This window comes from Hesperophylax consimilis, chromosome 23 (genome assembly GCF_061612785.1).
Source record: "Hesperophylax consimilis isolate HC1 chromosome 23, BYU_Hcon_1.0, whole genome shotgun sequence".
NCBI lineage: Eukaryota > Metazoa > Arthropoda > Insecta > Trichoptera > Limnephilidae > Hesperophylax > Hesperophylax consimilis.
This window is the reverse complement of record NC_142858.1, coordinates 11,133,892-11,154,667: the sequence shown is the minus strand read 5'-3', so window position 1 is coordinate 11,154,667 and position 20,776 is coordinate 11,133,892. Positions and strand designations below refer to the sequence as shown.

Genomic DNA, 20,776 nt, shown 5'->3' with positions numbered 1-20,776 from the left:
GGACAAAAATAATGTTACCAATTGCAGGCCCATCTCTAAACTCCCGATTGTCAGCAAGGTCATGGAAAACATAGTTCATGATCAACTTTTTCCAGCTGTTCAAACAAAAAAATCAACACAGCTTTTTCAGAAAACGGTCAGTCGAGACCAACCTGCTGGAATACACAGATTTTATTTTAAATTGTATGGGTAGTAAAAATCAAATAAACTCAATCTACACTGATTTTTCAAAAGCCTTTGATAAAATTAATATCAAACTGCTTATGAAGAAGCTGTTAAAAGTCGGGATTAATGGGGACCTTCATATTACAAACAGAAGTCAAGCAGTTAGAGCTAAGGGGTTCTCTTCACGTTTCTATAATATACCATCAGGAATTCCACAAGGATCACATCTTGGACCTTTATTGTTTATTTTGTATATCAATGATATATGGACGTGTTTTAAAAACTCAAAATTCCAAATTTTTGCAGATGACACTAAAATAGATGTATAAATGACACTTAAAATCGCAAGAGGATATTAATAGACTTGGATTAAATTGTGCAAACAACCAAATGTTCCTTCCTGGAAAAATGTAACACAATATCTTTCACTAAAAGCTTTAACCCTCTTATATTTCCGTACAAAATCTATGATGCAAAACTAAAAAGATGTAGTGAAGTAAGGGACTTAGGTAGATTATTGGACTCAGGAATGTCTTTCTGATCACATATAATTTTCATCTCTGACAGGGCCTACAAAATTCTAGGATTAATCATAAGAGTGACGAAACCATTCTATGTCTCTTTCGTTTGCTCAATATTAGAATTTGAATCAGTAATATGGAATCCCCAATATAAAGTTAATATTGAAAGGTTAGAAGGAATTCAAAAAAAAATATTCTGAAACACATAGGACGGGTTGTTTCCGAGAATTTGAACAATTCTTCAAATTTCAAAGTTAATTTTCAAGTTCTGTGAAAGTCCTATTCAAGTTCTGTTATTATATCATTATAGGCTAGTTAATGGGAAATTTCCCGTCTAAAAAGCGTGGCAAGCGAAATTTGACATTCTTTGTGCAAGTCAGTATTAAGGAAATCAGAACTAAGTGTTAAATCCAAGTAAGAAGGGTTTAAGTCAGTGTATTGTCCCAATCTTACTAATGGATGTCGAATCTGGATGTAAAATGAGAGAAACCTGTGGCAACAGAAAAATTTCACAGGGGGTGAATATAATATATAATAATAACTTATAAAATAGGAATAAAATAATTCAATAAAACTTACAATAAGGGCTTTAGTTGATTTTTCTACTCCATCGTCCCAACGGCTGTATACACTTTGGCATCTTTACAACAACAAAAAACAATCATTAATATGACAATATTACACACTGGGCCTTACTAATGTGTTAAATTTTATATATCTTTTTTTATGTGAATACCGCACAAGAGTCCCAAATGCTCCTAACGACAGGAGCCAGTAAGACTATGGCATCTCTAATTGGGGTATGTTATGATGCTTTAGGTATTGAGGAAGGAAAGAAGAAGGGGAGAGGAAGGTGGGGAGTACCTGGCTATTCAGATCTGGTCACCAAACACAGCTAAATCCATTTCAAGCAACTTTTCAATTCTGAATGGTGGTCTTACACCAGGGCGATACTGAGAGTATCTTCCACTCCGGAACTTATTTCAAGTATACTCTATATTATTTTAAACTAATAAATTTTGAAATAACACAAATTCATAAAATTAATTTTACTTGTTCGTGCTGGGATTTGAACCCGTGAACTTTGGATTGATAGTCGAGAGCCTTACCCCTCGACCACGGAGGCTGATAAACAACCAATAATGTATGGTAAATGGTTGTTTATTAGTTGTGTAAAATTTAAAGCACTAAGGGGGTAGATATTTAAATATAATAAGTGTGATTATTTACCTTGCCAGGGTAAGGGTCATATAGAGGAACCCATTGTCCTCCTTGGACCTCTTGATTCCTCTTGTATCGACAATTTCAATATCTTTTTCTCTTTCTTGGATGACAATTCCAAGAAACTTGCCCAATTTCCATCGACCAAGAGGATCTTCCCTAAAATATTAAAAAAATATCATTAAAACGCCATAATATGTAAACTACATATTAATTTATTTAAAGATTTGCGATCTGAAGCAAAAAATCAGCTAAAGAACAAAAAAGATTCGGGACAAGTTGTTTCACAGAATTTAAACAATTAATCAAATTTCAACGATAATTTTCAAGTTCTGTGAGAAGTCCTATTCAAGTTCTGTTATTACATCATTATGGGCCAGTTCCTTCACAGAACTGAAATAATATCTGAACATGAATAGAACTTTTACAGAACTTGAAAATTATTGTTAAAATTTGATGAATTGTTCAAATTCTGTGAAACAACCCATACTAACAAGGAAGGTTTGTAAAATAAGTAATGCGACCATCCTGCTAAACAGGTTGTGCACCACTGGTCTAAAGGAACTGAACAAAAAGAGGGTCATCGTGAAAAATATTTTATAAAATATATTAAGATTTTCGTAACTACGGAACCAGTGTTCAAGGTATAGAAGTACTCTTCCAGAAGGACCGGAAGAAATTTGTCATGGTTTGGTCAACATTCTCCAAGAATCGAACACACCTAGGAAGAAGAACAAAAATACATAATTATTATCGATGAAAGGGTACCTTATGTAGTGATGGATGGTTCCTGTCACAATCTTCGATTTTAATTTGAAGTATTCTGGGTGCACGTCGATACTTGTTGTTACGTCTTCAGCATCAAATACGAGCTTGAGATCCCGCAATTTAAGTTCCTCCGATTCCATTATTGTGCCGTCTTCAGTACACAGTACTGTCTGTTCATGTTCCTCTTCATGGGTTGAAGCATAAAGTTTGAGGGTTATCTTGGACACGGTTACCTGAAGCCATTTTGTTAACACTATTTCATCATTATTGGCAGCTGTAAAATAAAAGACTTAAAACATTCAATATGTTTTTTGACAAAAAAACTGCTTATTATTGTGTAATTTTTCATGCGTAACCATATTTACCTTTCACACTTTCAGAATTATCTGTGACTCCACTGTCACAACTAGGCAGTTCACTGTAATAAAATAAGAGTGTATTTAGTAGAATTCAAGCTAAGTAAAAACAGAAAAAAAATGTGTAATACATAATACATTAAAAGGTAAGCTTGCCTCCCAAGCATACTTGTGTAGCTTGTGATACGAAAGATAAATTATCTCGCCGTGAGACAGACGTTTAGGATTACTCAGCCAGAAACTAGTTATAAATTTATTAGAGTAAAGGATAGTCATGACATCTCGAGAACTTACTTGCTGCGTGAAGATGAACTTCTATTAAGTTTTGCTGAATTCAACACAGGACGTTTCCCTTTGATTAATTTCCCGTTTGGGGATATCATGTTCATATATTGGATATTTTCCACAATTGCACTGCTTAGCTCTTGAACTCCGTGACCAATTGCAATTATGGTACATATCTAAAAAAATATATTATATATCATTTATTCAATATTATTAATTTAAAAAAGAATTCGTTTTTATTATAAAATCATACTTGTTTTCGGTTGAGTGATATTCGCAAATTTCCAGTGTCTGTATGCAGGAACACATTCAGGGAAGCAATACCAGATGGAGGTCGAATTGGCACCTGGAACAAATAAAATTATTTAAAATCACATCGCTACCCTGAGAGTTATTCTATAAAGAAGGGGTAATAGGTACTTACTTTGACTTTCTTTGGCGAGGTTTTGCTGGGCAACTTCCCAGGGGGTTTCCCGGGAGGGCTATCATCGGGTTTATCAGTTGGCTTATCAGGCGGAGTAGATGCTTTCGCTTTGCTGTGGAAAAATATATTCACGTTTCTGTATAGGTAAGAAAAAAATAGAGAAAATATTAAATTGTCTGTCCTTATAAATAATAAAAGTAAAATACTTTTTTTTCTTGTCTTTCTTCTTTTGAGATTTAGTTCTGGGTTCTTCTAAGGGTGGCTAAAAAAAATAAAAATAATTATGTTTTTACATAAGAATTTCAAAATCATAGAATTTTTAAAGATGTAAGGGTATTATTGTATTCACTTCTGTATATCAACAATTTGAAACTTACTTCAGGCCCATCTTGGAATGATACTGTTCGGGAAGGATTATGCAAACTGGCACTTATGTCCTTTTTCTTCATTATGAGGCTCAGTATGACCATGGTGGAGGTAGGCTTCAGAACCCATTCGTGAGCATATTTACCCAAGTGATTTCTAGAGAGAGTGTGCACACTGTAATCCTTGGCTTGCAGACTCCATGGATAAGACCGTGATCCTGTGAAAACCTTTTTATTAAATAATTGCACCATTTTTGTTAATACGCAAGTTCAAGAGTTCAATATGTAAATCCTACCTGTGGTCCAGATACTTTCTGGTATAGCAGTTGGAAACCCATGTACGGTATAAGCCAGAATTTGGTTTCGTAAAAGCGTACTTTTGAAAAAGATATTTGGAATGCTGCAAAAAAAAACACTCAGCCACTGATTATTTGGTTTATAATTTATCTGCATCTACGGTGTCCTGCGATTCTGAGCGAGAAAGTATTCGAGCTTTTTAAGTTTTTCCGGTTAGAATAGTTTTTATAAAAAATGTATTTTGCCTTGTACACAGTTAAAAAAAATATTCAATGGCATCATCAACCGATTTTATGTTATTTATTTATAAATATTTCCAGTTAAAGTAGGAGAATATTTGTTTGCACAGGTTAATATTTACGTGTTTAAAATTAAACATGTAAATACATTAAATTTAATACATTGAATTCTATTCAATGGTAAAGATCGCGGAGTTTGATGGTTACATTCGCTGGTAGATGGCACTGCTGCTGCTGGTGGGCGCAAGGAGCGAAGAAGGCCTCGTCGCATGTTTCGGCGACTGCATTTTGTTCTAGGACGCTCACGAGTAACCGCTACATATACTATAGATACCTAGTATACCTATTCTAGGACTAAAGGCTTTTCACTTCGGCTGATGTCGCATATATTTGTGTTGCTTAACAGAAGATCGAGCATATTGTCGAAACAATTTTTTATAACATTTCGTTGTTTGAGACCAATGGAGTTTAAAAAATGTGAATGTTCCAGTAAAATCTCTTCAGATCTCTTAGTTAAAATTGCCCATTATTATTATATTTCTCTTCTTTAATGTTTTAGGACGTAATTTAACGTTTTTCTTTGAAACGTAAGTGTGTTCTTAATTGCAATACACACGCCGCCTACTCGAGAATTGTCTGTCATGCCTGTATACAGTATAGCACTTGTCAAACAATTATGAGTCATAGACAGAAGGGCTCAATCATGTAAGTTTTTAGATTCTCACGGCCAAAAGCATTTTTGTTGTTTGTTTTTGGGGTGTTATGCCGTGTTGCGCTAACTCCTTCTTTAGCCGACGTTTCGGACAGCGTTGCAGTGTCCATCATCAGGGCAGAAACGTCGGCTAAAGAAGGAGTTAGCGCAACACGGCATAACACTCCAAAAACAAACAACAAAAAAAGGGCTCAATCATGTTTCCGTTAAGCAAAACCCGGGAATTTTGTAACGATAAATTGTTCGTAAATTTGTCTGTCTTACTGTTAAGACTGCAAATATTTTGATGTACTATTTATAGCATCGCCATTTTAACGCTATTTATTTGATGTGTGAATGTATTTGAATTTCACTACCGCTATTTAAGTCGGCCAAATGCCTGTTGTGGGGACTTCTAGGAACCAGGGAGGAGTGGAGAGGAGAGACGACGCCCTCTTCCCTCGTAGGGCCTTTAGGGAACGAAGGGAGAGTAGAGAGGAGAGATGAGACCTGGCAAGACAGATTGTGAAACCAGAAGATATATTTACGTTTCATATTTTCATATTTAATGACAACCCTTATGAACTTTATCAAAGGGACCGGGTTCCTGTTAAAGGAATGAGGTAAAATGGGAGGTAGCACAATAGACCTATGGCCTAAGTGCTCACGGGAAAACACGGGAACTGTCTCCGCTCTATAATATTAGTTAATAGTATTGTAGTGTCTTTTTTCATATAGGTAATTATTTTCGTTATGCATTTCCGCGGCTTACAGGCTTGTACCTTCCACTTGTCTTGGTTTTTGGGCGAGGTGTCTCTTCTTTCAGTTATCTTCCTCGACTGGTATGATTGGTTCGAAGTTGTTTTTGGGGGCAGGCGTGTCGCTGATTAGGTTGAATTGGTTCCCAGTTGGCGGATGCAGGAGTCTGGCTGGTTGGGTACCCCTTAGTGCGGTATGCACAGCCACTTTCAAGTGCTACTATCATGGCTGATAGTTTAGCAATGGTATTGTTTTGGGTAACCATAATTTAGAATGCTCACATAGAAACCACAGTTATGTTTATTGCAATTTTCTAAATTGGACAAAATTGGTATGGGAAGAATTCAGTTCATTTTCAAGAGTTCATTGTTCACTAATCTGTGCTAGTGTATTGTTATATTACAAATGTTCAGTTTATTTTGATTGGTGTAGTTATTGTAATTTATAAATAAATATATTCACAATAAGTAAGAACTAGTTTTCGTTTGTTATGTTAATAAAGTATGATTTTATGCATCGGCGAATGAATATTGATAGTAGGTAGGTAACTACATACTTTTTTCACCCATTTCTGATATAATGAGTAATGTCTATAAGGAGCAAATTTAGTCAGTCCCCGTTAGTCCCAGTGCTCGTTATAATCAAGTTTGACTACATTTTAACCAACTAATGATCAAGGCATGCTGCTGATAGCTTTGTTATAACTTCTTCTTTCTTGTAAATGATCTACATAACAGAACATGAGATTATAACAGAGCTGTCCAGTGGCAGAACCATAATTCTGTAATACTCACTTTAGGACCAAGATGCTTTCCATCCCGGAGTAGGTGTCTCGACCCACACCTCGGACCATGGCCTCCTCAACAGTTTGGCAATTGATGGCAGATAGAGATCTCGTCGGCAAGAATACTGACACATTTTCGAAGTTGAAATAAACCGGGATGTGTCCGTATGCAAAGATTTTGCAAACCAGATAATCACCCCAGGAATCACTTTCATACTCTTTCTTTTCCTGAATAGAGATAAAGGATATATTTACAATGAACTCACAATATTGCGGTAAGTTTTATATTGTGTCTTTACTGATGGATGCAAAATTAAATTAAACCTTTAGAACTTACTGGAAACAATACTGTAAATTAATAATGTAAGGTTTTTATTGTTGAGAAAAAAAGCAGAATTAAATTTATCACTTACGACAGCTGGAATTGGATTTGTCACATCTCGAGAAGAAGATGGAGCACTACTTGCGGCGTGGACATAGTCCTTCTCTCGATCGGAATGTGATTGCGGACTAGACTGTTTGTGAAATGAGCCTTTACTACTTGACTTTCCGAATTTCTGGAACATATTGAACAGAAAGTTAGTCGACTTAAAAAAATATATATCATACCGTAATGTGGCAATTAAAAAAAAAAAATTATTTACCACCAATTCTTCCAGAGATCTTTTAGGTGTTTTTTCCATGGGGGCTGGAAAGGAATCTGAAAAATAATTATTCTATTACCACAGGTTTGGAAAGTTTGACAATTTTTCAAAAATGTTATGATAGACTCCCAAGAAAAAACTTACTGCTTTCCTATAAGCACCTTCTGATTGACATATTACTAGCACACAAATAACATGACAGCGCTAACAATACATAAGCCATATTTTTCATTATTGAACTCGCCCAGAATATCCAAGACGGTAGTCATAGCCAAAGTTCCTTTATTCAATATTTTGTTGTAAAAAGCAAGTATACATATTCAGATTTATGTACCTTCTGGCGAGTAAACAAATTCATCCAGATTTTCAGGAGAATATCGGTAGGACAGCCATTCGCAAAATAAGGGATCCAAAACAAAGGTGAATGGATCCACTGCAGTACACAGGAAAGGGTGGAAAAGAGTTCCATCCGACATCTGCAGGACACCTCTGAAGAATGGTAGACTGAAAAATGTATCAAGATTAGTCAACAAATGAATGATACAAAAAAATCAAATGTACTACAAATGTGCCTAATTTACATAGACTTTGGTTATTAATTGTAAATCCCCTTTTCCGGCACATAAATATGTTTTAATCACTCTTTTTTTTTCATATTGTGATTTTTTTTTAATGGTCTTATTTTTATTTATTTTTTATTTTGTTTATTGCAGAAACAAACAGTACATAATTACATAGATGACAATAGTTACAAGATTATAAAAGTTAGTACAATAATTGGTACCAATGACATGTCGCTGACATATATGCATATGAGGTATATTATACATTTTACGGTCAAGTTACATTTTTAAGTTAAGTTAAATTAGTGTGCTGGGGAAGGAGAGAGGTGTGTGTGAGTGTTTGTGTGTGTGTGTACGTGTGCATGTGTGTCTGTGTGTGGTTGAATGTGTTATGTGGGCGAATTCAGTGTGCTAAAAAAGTTTTTCTTAAATAGAGGGAGAGAATCAAAAAAATATATCGGTATTTGTGCTTGTTTGAATTGAGTTGAATGTTTGAAGGATGCGAGAAATAGGGGAATTGGCTGCAGCGTTTGTATTATTACTAGTTGTGTAAAAAAGGTTGGTGTGTCGAGTTCTTTTAGATGGGGTGTTAAAATTTATTTGGGATAGAAGTTCTGAGCAGTCTATTTCGTTGTGTATTATTTTATGGAGAAATGTCATGTCAGCTACCGTTCGCCTGGATTTCAGGGATTGGAGAGTGCAGATATAATTATTGTTGTATTTATAACCTAGGTACTTAATGAATTTATTTTGTATGCGCTCTATATTATTGACATAGTAAGTGTATTTGGGATTCCAGACAGGCGATGCATATTCCAGTGTACTTCTGACTAGTGAGGAATAAAGCATTACTAGCGTACGTGGATTTTTAAATAATTTACTCAGACGCAGTACGAAACCTAACATTTTGTAAGATCTGGTAGTGATTGAAGAAATGTGCGTATTAAATATAAGTTTACTGTCTACGTAGACTCCAAGGTCCTTACATTCGCTTTTTGAGATCACGGGTTCATCGCGGAGTGAATAGGGAAAGTTAATTATATGCTTGTTTCTGGTGAAGGACATGGTGTGGCATTTTGAAACATTGAGGTCCAAATAATTAGCTGTGCAATAGTTGCAGAGCCTGTCTAAGTCACTTTGCAACCTAATCCAAAATTAAGGGTTTGAAAAATACATTACATTGAAAATATTTTACTGTACATAAGAAGGATAAAAACCTTTCATTTTCTGGAACGACTTCTGGATTATTATCTGAATGATAGTCAGCATTGTTTCCAGGATTATTGTCTGGATTATTTTCTAAATTATTCTCTGGATTACTATCTGGATTATTTTCAGAATTATTTGCTGGATGTTCTGAGGCGGAAAAAACCCACACAGTTTGTGCGTCATCATACGGAGGAGCTAAAATCAGGTAAAATTAATTAGAATCATGCAAGATATATTTAATCGCAAAACTCAACAATCAACATCACAGCACCCAGACTTGGCGAGAATCAAACTTACAACCTCCAGACTTAAAATAAAATGCGCATACCACTATCCTATGGAGGTTGTATCTAAGTCAAATCCATTTAAATAAAGTGTAATCATAAAAGGCTTTGAAATGAGAATATGCCTAAGTTCATCATTTATCCAGTTTCTACTCTATCATCACCTTGCTAGAAAAGTATTTGAAATTTGGAACAATGGCAAGAAAATAGTGCAAAAATGAGTGAATTTGTTTTGAAAACAAAAGAAGTATTGGGACTACCTTGGAAGCAAGTTGTTTGTTTTTTTCGTGTACATAATCTCGATGAAAAGTAAAAAGAAGAATGTTGACTATCTTGGAAGTACATAATATCGTTTTAAGTACTTATTCGTTTTGTTGTGGCGATAATTACCTTGTGGTATCGCGGTGGAATTCACTACATTGTGATTGTGTTGTGTGCTCCTTCACAGAGGTACAGCGGTAAGTGATTATTCGTCATGTTTTCCTTCCTTTCATACCTTGTTCATTCGTACACATACTGTCATCCAATTCCAGCAAACACCAATTCATTTCATCTCATTTAAAATTATTTACAGTCCACTTTCATGTTCATCTGAAGATGTACTTCTTAAGCAGTTTCAGATGCAACAATAATCGTATTATTAATTTTCAATTTGGGAGGCGGGTATAGGTACCGCCGCCCCGGGAACCATTTATTGGATAACCTACACATCTGCCATAGGTCACCCTAAGTAGTATGTTACGTTTGATGATTTAGCAGGGATGCTCGGTTTGATAGAGTGAGATGTGAGGGAAAATATTAATCTCCCGTGTAGTGTTAATGTTAAAAAAAAAAACATCAGTACTATTAATTCAAATATTACGAGCTGCCTAGTATTTTCAAAATGATTGATCAGGCAGGGACAAATGATGATGAGGACATTGTTAATTTTCAAAAAAGTGAAGGTGGATTCACCTATTTATAAACCATGCACAATCCTTTTTTACTAGGTGCTCCTCAAAGCCCCTGTTAGAAATATTAGTATAAATTAAAATAAAATGCTTCCATACCTTGTGGTAATTTTATTGCGAATGCTTTGATACTGTTTATGTCGAGATGGTGTGTTTCTAAATCGGTCAAGTAGACGCTTCTAAGTAGAACGCCTTCAAAATTTACCTCTAAATGTACCATCTCTGAAAACAAAAAGAAGCCTATAAAAAAAATTCAACAATTCTACAAAGTTGATAAATTAACTTGCAAAAACTAAATTCGCCCAGTCGCTGCTGATAATTATCATAGTACAGTAAAATCCACATATATATATATATATATACGAGGGTGGTCTGAAAAGTTTCCGACCTCAACGCAAAGATGGCGGTACTCGTCAATAAGAACTAGTGAATGTAGCTGTGCATCTTTTGACAGTTACTCACCAAAGTTTCGGCCATTTTGGACACGCAGTTTTTAGTTGACAGTCGCTTGAGTGAGTCAATGTGTGTGTTTTTGTGAAAATGGAAAAAATTGAGTATCGAGCTGTTATTAAATTTTTGTTTTTGAAAGGCAACACGCGGACGCAAATCAAAGATGAGTTGGACTCTGTGTGTGAGGACTCTGAACCATCATTTACCACAGTGAAATTTTGGGAAGCTGAATTTAAACGTGGCCGTAAGAGCTTGGGAGACGATAAACGTTTGGGACGTCCAAAAACTGCAACTACTGACGATAATTTTGCTAAACTTCACCAAATAGTGTTAGACGACCGCCGAATTAAAGTGAGAGAGATAGCAGAGGTTATGAAAATGTCCAAAGAACGTGTCTGTCACATACTAAATCAAGATTTAGACATAAGAAAACTGTCCGCGCATTGGATGCCGCGTTTGCTCACGTTAGACCAAAAACGTCTTCGAATGAACATTTCCAACGCTCTGTTGGCACAGTTGAGGCGCAATAAATCCGAGTTTTGGCGCCGATTAATTACTATAGATGAAACTAGGATACACCATTATATGCCCAAAACAAAAATACAGTCAAAACAGTGGACCTGCAACGGGGGAACCTACAAAAAAAGCAAAAACTGTTTTGTCGGCTGGGAAAGTGATGGCGACTGTTTTTTGGGATAGTCATGGAGTTATCTTAATTGATTATTTTCAAAAAGAAAAAGTATTACAGGGGCATACAACGCATCATTACTTGACAAGCTGAAGACAGAAATTGTGGAAAAACGGCCACATTTGCAGAAAAAGAAAATCCTGTTTCACCAAGACAATGCGCCGTCTCACACCTCAGCGGTTGCCATGGCAAAAATCCACAAATTACAGTTTGAACTGCTTGACCATCCGCCTTACTCACCAGATCCAAGCGGCTTATTTTTGTTCCCTAATCTAAAAACTGCGCTCGGAGGACAGAGATTTTCGTCAAATGAGGAGGCAATCACCTTTGTGAACAATTATTTTGCAGAGAAAAACGCCGAGTACTATTTTTACGGGTTAGAGAGATGGGAGCATCGCTGGGAGAAGTATGTAGAGTTACAAGGAGACTATGTAGAAAAATAAACAAAAAACTTTTAAAATTCTTTTTCATTGTTTGGTCGGAAACTTTTCAGACCACCCTCGATTCATCGTAAGATTCGCAAATAAGAAGTTTTCGTGCTTAAGAAGTTGTTTTCAGACCCTTTGAAAACTGGAATTAAAAAATGATTATCCTGTACAATAAAGTTTAAGAGAGTTTCACTGTAAACATAATTTAATTTCATGCTTATATATGTTACACCCTCTCCTTCTGTTCATTCGCAATGAAGCAACGTCCACAATACGTAAGTGACATATAACTGTTAATTATCCCGCAGCCAAGTGGGGGAGTAGGTAGTACCCAAAACTACTATCCTCGTTATATTAGCTTAAATACTTGACATATCATTTTAGTATTTTACATATTTTTGCGCAAATTCATAAGTTACCATTAATAATTGGGATTTCTATAGTTTAAAAGCCCATAAAACAGAAAAATGCATGGGGTCATTGGAAGACCTACTTGGTTACAGACGTTTTGTTTGGCATACCTGTCAAGATTTAATAAACATACCATTTTCAGTATCCTCTATGAGCGTAGTACCACACAGAGGAGCGAGATTCCTCTTCTTGCTGACCACACTCCGGAGGATGTGATAAAGGGTTAATAATTTAGGCATGGAAGCACATACAGTCATCGTATCTGAAAATTGAACATACATACAAAATGAATCAAATTATAGTTTAGCACTTGATACATACTTCAAAATGATTATGAGAAATTAATGTTACTACAAAAAAATATTATTACAATAACATACCTATGGTGAGCATAAAGTCATCATATATGATGGACAAGTCATTATCCCAATATTCTGGCAGAATCAGTTGTTTCATCGTAAGATGAAAGGAACAGTCGGTAATTATTGGAGAAAATAACTCAGTGATTTCGTCATTCTTTTTTGGATCTTTCATCTACAACACACAACAAAATCATTTAATAAAATCCTGAAGTGTGTTGATTATTACAAGGAAAATAGGAAATTTGTTAAAAACACTACATATTCTAAGTAAAATAAATTTGGTATTTATAAACAATAAATAAATGCAATTTACTGTACTCTTTAATTTATTAATTTAATTACTCATTATAAAGTCAAAATTAACTAACTTTGACGCCATTTCGTTGTCCATTGACATGTGAGCATTCTGTAAGTTAATCGACGAGTCTAAAAAATGGAAATTGAGGCCAAATTTCTGATGTTTCTTAATATAATCTAATAACATACCATCTTTCTCTTCTTCTCTTTTTCCTCTTTCCCCTCATCTTTTTTCTCGTCATCCTCAGGTTTCTCCTTTTTCTCTTTTTTGGTGCCTTCTCTATAAAGCGAGCACTCGAGGTTATAGACCTTAATGTTGTAGTCTGTATGGCACGCTTCGAACATGGAATTAGGAGGATCCGGTAGCTGGCAAGCTATGTATGTGAGTCTTGAAATATTAAAATATGTTCAATCAACTAAATATTATAGAGATCCTGCCTCGGGTGATATGTGATTTTTAAATTTGGGTATGTAAAGGTTAATAAAAATAAAAAAGTTGAAAGTATCAAACCTATTTGGATACATGGGCTTCACAATGGTCACCTCCATATCTTCAGCTTCAAAAACAACACGGGGAACTTTCTTACGATTTTTGCAGCATTCTTGATAATTGGATGGCACAGTTGTTTCAGGTTTCTGAAACAAGTGAAAAAATAAAAACTATAAAAAAAATTCTTTCAAGGATTCACTTTTTATTACTGACTAAATTTCCAAAAAACATTTTTACTAAAGCTCATATTACTTTAAAATATTAATTACTTTAAGTTTTGTTGTTTATAATATAATATAGAATAAAAAACATTTCTGTAAATATACACTTTTTTATGTTATTTGCTAAATTTAGGTGACCATTCCATGCTGATTTTTTGGTCCTCTGTCCTGGTTAGTTATTGTCCCAAACCAGTACACTAAAAAATACAAAGGTCTAATAATAATTGTTAATCGTCATAAATCTATTTACAAAAATTGCAATTCGCATTTTTCAGAAAGCAGAAAACTCGCTATATTAAATCAGTTATCGTGGAATAAGACTCGGTTAAAACATATAAACCAGTGGCGGTCCGTGATTTTCCAGTAAGCCAGAGTTGTAATATTAAAAAAATACAACATTTTTGACGATGTTATAGCTGAAAACATTTTTTTTTTTTTTCTATTAAGATTTTAGGATTCTTTCAGTTTGGAGATGTGCAGCGCCTATTTTTTTTTTTCAGCTATGACATCATTAATATCTTATTTTTCAATCTTATTTCTCTAGCTTGCTGAAAAATCACAGACCGCCACTGATAAAAACATCATAAAACCATAGAAAATATTTGGACAGTTTTTAAGCCTATATTACAGAATAAAAAATAAACATTAAGTAAATACATTTTTTTTAACAAAAATGTAACAGGTTTTTTTCTATATTAGTTAAGACCAGAAACTCTTGGAAATTGGAGTTAACCCATTCCTTCCGAGTCGCCACAATTTAGGGCGGCTATCTTAGAATAATTTAAGCCTCTCGACAAAATGTTTATTTTTACTCAAAGTGTAGTATGCATTTCCATCTTAAGTAATTGTTTAATTTTAAAAATTAATTTAATTTTTCTCATATTAAAAAATAAAATTGTATTAAATGTATAGCGGCAAGCTACTTCTAGTAAGTTCTAGAACATCAATACATGCAACGCACATCGCATTTGGAACCTATGACATGAGCTATGAAAGTGTGCCGCATCTACCTCCACACGACTGCCGAAATGTTCTCGAACGAGTGTTTCCTATATAAGCGCGCCTCCATGTGGTATCAAGTCAGTCTTAAGCACCAAACTTAAGCTCCAAGATGGAGGAAGGAACAGGGGCCGGGGTCTGTCTACAGGGATCTAAGAGGGAACTCAGTATACCTCTAGGAATGCACTGCACTGTGTTTCAAGCTGAGATGAAAGCCATCTTAGCCTGCGCACAGGAGAATATGAGTATCGGGTACAGAAATAAGAACATAAACATATGTTCGGATAGCCAGGCGGCCTTAATGGCACTGGAAAGTAACCGATGCGACTCCAGACTGGTGATGGAATGCAGGACTATCCTTATAGAACTGGCGACCATCAATAAAGTAACCCTGCTCTGGGTACCAGGACATAAAGGTATTGAGGGCAACGAGCGGGCTGACGAACTAGCAAGGAAAGGGGCGAAAGCACCACTTGTGGGATCTGAGCCGGCCGTAGGAGTAGCAGCTTGCCACACCAAACTACATATCAAGAGGTGGGTCAAATCCCAACACTGGAAGGAATGGAAGAAGGCACCCGGAATGAGGCAATCTAAAGTACTCATAAACGGACCGGACCCTAACCGAACCAGGCAACTACTCGATATGGACAGAAACTCACTGAGGGAACTGGTAGCACTATTAACGGGACACTGCCATCTCAGGAGACACATGCAACTGTTGGGAGTGGAAAACACTAACATCTGTAGGAAATGTGAAGAGGAGGAAGAGACTCCAATTCACCTATGGTGCCAATGTCCCGCTCTGCTGGGAATAAGGCTCAGATACCTGGGAAGACACAGTGTGGAACCAGAAGACATCGCCACATATCCAATGACAGCCCTGGTGAACTTCATAAAAGGGACCGGGTTACTGGCAAGGGAATGAGGTAAAATGGGAGATAGTACAATGGGCCTATGGCCTAAGTGCTCGCGGGGAACGTAAGTAAACCGCCTCCGACTATAAAAAAAAAAAAAAAAAAAAAAAAAAAAAAAAAAAAAAAAAAAAAAGCACCAAACGGGTCAATCCCAGGCAAGCGCCCGTCGCTAACTGAGCCGGGCGGCTGCTCCGCCGGACCCCGCGCTCGCGGGCTGTGCACCACCTCCTACAACCATCACTGATGCTACTCTCACGGACAGATTGAAAGTACATATTATGTACTGATCAAATCTATGGGAGCATAGTCGAACATAGCGATACTGATGCGGCATGCACCGGTAGAGCCGCATTTGCGTACACGTTGCTGTGGTTGGTTTATAAGTTTTATTTGTAATTATTTTTTTTAAATGGAGGGTATTGAAGTTTTTATTGAGGAAGATGTTGAGTTTTTAATAATTTTGGTGTCACAATAATCACTAATTAAGTGCAAAATGACCTAAAAAAACATTAAATTTGGTGAGTGAAATTGCAAATAATTTTTCGCAAGAGATAGTTTCATTATAAAATATTAGTTTAATTAGGTTAAATAGGAGATAGACAAGACATGTAAGTTGGTGATCATGTTATGACTAGATTCCGCCGGCGATAGTGTCGTGGACTGTCACGGTCCTCAAAAAAGTGACTAGTGCATCTACAACGCAACTGATGCTGTGGGAACTCAACCTTAATTTATTTTTTTTAATATGTTGTAAATATGTCATGATAAAGTTAATAAAAATATTTTTTCCCATACAATTAAAAACCTTATAAGAGAGTTTTGCTGTATTACAAAACTTATAAAATAAAAAAAAATAGCTAAATAATTCTTATCAGAGCTTCTTCCACTAAAAGTGCAAACAAATCAAAACTATGGGATTCACAACTCGCATCACACAGCATCTCAGGACCAGCTATGCTAAAAATATTCTTCGCACATCCAAAAAGACCCCACCATGAGATATTGTCAAATTCGCAATCCATGGACGAGTCTAGCTGCATTCTGACAGGGTTTTTTTAACTGACAAAATTCTACATGGATTGTGAATTATAAAATATCATAGTTTAGGATTCATAAATATGTAGAACATATTTTAGGATTCATAAATATGTAGAACATTGACAGCAATATGGTAAAGATATATATTTTTTTTAATTTCTTTTGAAAAGTGTTCCAAATGGTTCATATGTTCATCTTCAAAGATGAAATACCATTTGGAACAAAGCATATTCATATAAGTACATACAACCCATTGCCATATCAGTACTAAATTATTACACAGTCGATTCCACTTAATTGAGACACAAATAATAAACAATAGGTAAAAAAAAAACAAAAAATCAAGAACAAACAATTAAGATGGTATAATAATAATAATGGTAATGCAAAATGTCTTCTACATACACGGCAGTGCACTGTGAACTGAACAACCTTACTCGAAGTCTACCGAATTACTGCCGAATGAATGCGGCGCATCTCCCCCCCCTGCAATTCTCTGATGTAGTAGTACTGTATTAATATTATCAAATACAAACCCTTCGTCCAGCTACATTTTGGTTGGTATTTTCCGGTGGAGGATTTTGCAGGTGGCTCCAAGACGCCACACTGAGTTTCTGTTTCTCCATGTATATCCGAATCTTAGTCTGTGGTATGAAGCAAATCATAGCATCAAAATCATCAGTTTTGGTTGGTGGTAACTCATGTTTTAGGAGCACTGAAAAATTGAAGAAAATTATTTTTTGGTGAAAACTTATAAATTAAAGTAATGAATGAAGGTAAATGGCAAAGGGGTATGTATTAAAAATATTTAAACAAGGTAAAATTACTTTCAGTGATACTTCAATGAGGTTTAAAAAAAATTGTACATAAATATATGTTTCATGGTGTAAAATAATTGGGTTCAGAATATTAAGAATCGGTTGATAAGAAAATCAGTGCACTTACATGGTTTGACCTTAAAATATGGCGCATAGTCGTATGTCTCAGTCGCTTTTGTAATTACTGAAATTCTATGCATTAAGCCAGCACATAGCAAATAATTCATGGGGCCGAATACTATATTCATGGAAGCACTCTCATTGAGATTACTAAAAACAAAAACAAAACTATTTTGATTCATGCAAAAAGTGACATTCCGATTTTATTCTAATGCAGTTCAAATAAATACACAGAAGAAAATTTTAAGCATAAAATTAAATAAATTAGCAGTATCAGTGGTGGCTCGTGACTTTTTAGTGTTCCAAGGATGCTAAAATTGAAAAATTACATTGTATTGCAGTTGCAGCGAAAAATGATTCATATATTTTTTCAAAAGTATTATTTTTTTGTAAAAAGATTTTTCAGCAATGAGGGGCAATACTGAAAAAATCCTGAAAATCTCAATATAAAAAGCATTCAAAGAAATATATATACAGGGTGTCCGGAAACTCGTAGTACAAGCGGGAAACTGGTGAATCTACATCACATTTGGAGTCGATTTTGTAGTATATTTTTTTTTTATTTGAGCTTTCGTTATCGAGTAAATCGAGTTTGAAGTTGATTTTTTTTTTTTTTTTTTTTTTTTTTTTTAATCAAATTCTTATAAATTATTACTGAAGATCAAAGTACCCAACTAATTAAAACTATTTGAAAGTAAAACAAATGAAGAAACTCGGATTTGAAGCATTATTTTGAAATCACCCTTCATTTAACCCGGTGTAATCATAAAATATTTCTGCTCTGCAGGGTTAAAACATCTGTTATTCAACCCTAAACACCAGAAAAAACTTTAACCCTAAAATAGCCGAAAAATATATTTTTTTTGGTTTTTTTTTTTTTTTTTGAAAATGCTCAAATCAAAAAACTTTATGTTTTTTTGGGTTCCCCATGTGGTGTAGATTCTCCAGTTTCCCGCTTGTACTACGAGTTTCCGGACACCGTGTATATACATTTTCAGCTATAACAAAATCAATCACATCGTATTTTTCAAACTTAGCACTCAGGCACACAAAATATTCACACTTCTGCAGGGCAGAAGATAATGCTTTTTTATCAACAACAATCATATATAGGTGAAGCAGTGTGTTTTAAAATCACTTAGTTATGTTTTTGTTGTGACCATAATATAAGATAACTTAAATGTGCCCTTGCAGATAAAATAACCCATGTCAATACATATACTAACCGACATTGTGAAATTGTCAATATATATTACACATTAAGTCACAGGAAGCTTTGGGATAATATCATTTTGGTCTTACTGACGCTTTATAAAACAAATAAATTACAAAAATATAAGATTTATTTAAGCACTTTTATAATATGTAATATACAAGGTGTTTGGATAATTTTCCTCCATATTATAATATATACATATATTATTTTTCGTTGGGCAGTATAGATAATGGAAATGGCATACTGCAATAACCAAAATCTTTGCTCACACACTAGTGATCGACACAATCGAGATAACATTAATTCTTTTTTTAGAACAAACAAACGCCTATAGTATTTTAAAAATGCAAACAGAGATACATCTTTCATTTCGTTTCTGAATTAGAAGCTCCCATTATGCCCATCACAAGCTTATACTATCAATAGCTGTTGTAGCAGATATGTGACAAAATTCTTCTCTACCTCTAGAATTATCAACAACAACAAAAAAGCTGCTAAATTAGTACCTGTACTCGAGGTCGGCACTCAATTCGACACTGTGGTCATGGTCTTCTGGTAAGTCGATTGTGTAAAGGTAGCAGAATGATATGGTCGGGCAAACGGCACTCATCTCTTCATCACTCATTGTCTCCACGATACTGGAGTCATCTTCTTCCACGGGCCAGAGAGCCGTGGCGCTGGGCACAATGGGCTCACCACCCTCATTGTTCTCACTATTCTCATCGGGATCAGAGTACTCAACAATCTCTACCGAAGATATGTATTTTATTTTGCAGTCCTCCTGAAAATGTTCAAAAATTAGGTGAGGGAAAACGGTAAAATGAGCAACTTGAAAGATTTCTTGTTTGATTTGTATCATGAACACTAAAGATGGATTGTTTCACAGAATTTAAACAAGTCATCAAATTTCAAAGTCTATTTTCAAGTTCTGTGAAGGTTCTATTCATGTTGTTATTATATAATTACTGGCCACAAAACTGAAATAATTACAGAACTTAAATAGAACCTTCACAGAACTTGAAAATCATACTTATAATTTGATGAATTGTTCAAACAACCCCTTCTAATACTATTATACAACATACATTCACATAAAATTGAAAGAATAGAGCAAAAATTTTTTTTACATATTCCAAACGATAATATAAATCATAGCAATTAAATGCAATTACTAAGGATGCGTTGTTTCATAGAATTTGAACAATTCATCAAATTTAAACATTCTTTTACGGGTACTGTGAAAGTCCTATTCAAGTTCTGTTATTATATCATTATAGGCTAGTTGCTGTTGCATTGGAGTAGAAATTCAATAACATATGTTTTTCACTATTACCTATTATTACCTAATTTTATGTACAATGTAACAATGTTATAAGTTAAACAATAAAAAAATAAAAAATAACAGAAATTGAAAAAAATCTTTCACAGAACTTAAAAATTGACTTTGAGATTTGAAGAATTGTTCAAATTCTTTGAAACAACCCGTCCTTAAAGTACCGAAATTGTCACTGCGAAGAAAAATGTGTGAAATTTCATTATATATCCTTAAAGGACATTTAGACAACCCCGACCAGGTGTGTATGATTTATTATTGCGTACCCAATAAATACAACAGTACACTCCATGCTCCATTTCATGTGTATAGTTGCTTCTCGCACTAATTTTATGTAAAACTCTTGTTTTTAGATATTACATTATGTGGGGAATGATAATTGCTGTGTCGACATATTTAATATTTAATAACAGTTACCCCAAACTTTCTTTCTCTGTTTTAGTATTAAAATTTGTCAGAGTTGCTT

At 34.8% G+C, this 20,776-nt stretch overlaps 1 protein-coding gene across 1 annotated transcript in view; it reads right to left on the bottom strand.

The window, feature by feature from the left end:
* Vps13B (vacuolar protein sorting 13B) overlaps positions 1-20,776 on the bottom strand; it is a 120,306-nt gene that overhangs the window by 61,855 nt on the left and 37,675 nt on the right. Inside the window, exons 10-32 of the mRNA XM_089645666.1 lie at positions 19,484-19,758; positions 17,769-17,911; positions 17,360-17,538; positions 13,673-13,797; positions 13,351-13,549; positions 12,883-13,036; positions 12,636-12,764; positions 10,625-10,747; positions 9,300-9,486; positions 7,854-8,023; positions 7,520-7,575; positions 7,289-7,432; positions 6,886-7,103; positions 4,402-4,505; positions 4,118-4,323; positions 3,947-4,002; positions 3,741-3,852; positions 3,570-3,662; positions 3,326-3,492; positions 3,041-3,093; positions 2,676-2,949; positions 1,917-2,066; positions 1,266-1,326 (exon numbers count right to left, since the gene is read on the bottom strand). Coding sequence (XP_089501792.1) covers positions 1,266-1,326; positions 1,917-2,066; positions 2,676-2,949; positions 3,041-3,093; positions 3,326-3,492; positions 3,570-3,662; positions 3,741-3,852; positions 3,947-4,002; positions 4,118-4,323; positions 4,402-4,505; positions 6,886-7,103; positions 7,289-7,432; positions 7,520-7,575; positions 7,854-8,023; positions 9,300-9,486; positions 10,625-10,747; positions 12,636-12,764; positions 12,883-13,036; positions 13,351-13,549; positions 13,673-13,797; positions 17,360-17,538; positions 17,769-17,911; positions 19,484-19,758 — 3,378 coding nt within the window. The remainder of the gene's footprint in view (positions 1-1,265; positions 1,327-1,916; positions 2,067-2,675; positions 2,950-3,040; positions 3,094-3,325; positions 3,493-3,569; positions 3,663-3,740; positions 3,853-3,946; positions 4,003-4,117; positions 4,324-4,401; positions 4,506-6,885; positions 7,104-7,288; positions 7,433-7,519; positions 7,576-7,853; positions 8,024-9,299; positions 9,487-10,624; positions 10,748-12,635; positions 12,765-12,882; positions 13,037-13,350; positions 13,550-13,672; positions 13,798-17,359; positions 17,539-17,768; positions 17,912-19,483; positions 19,759-20,776) is intronic.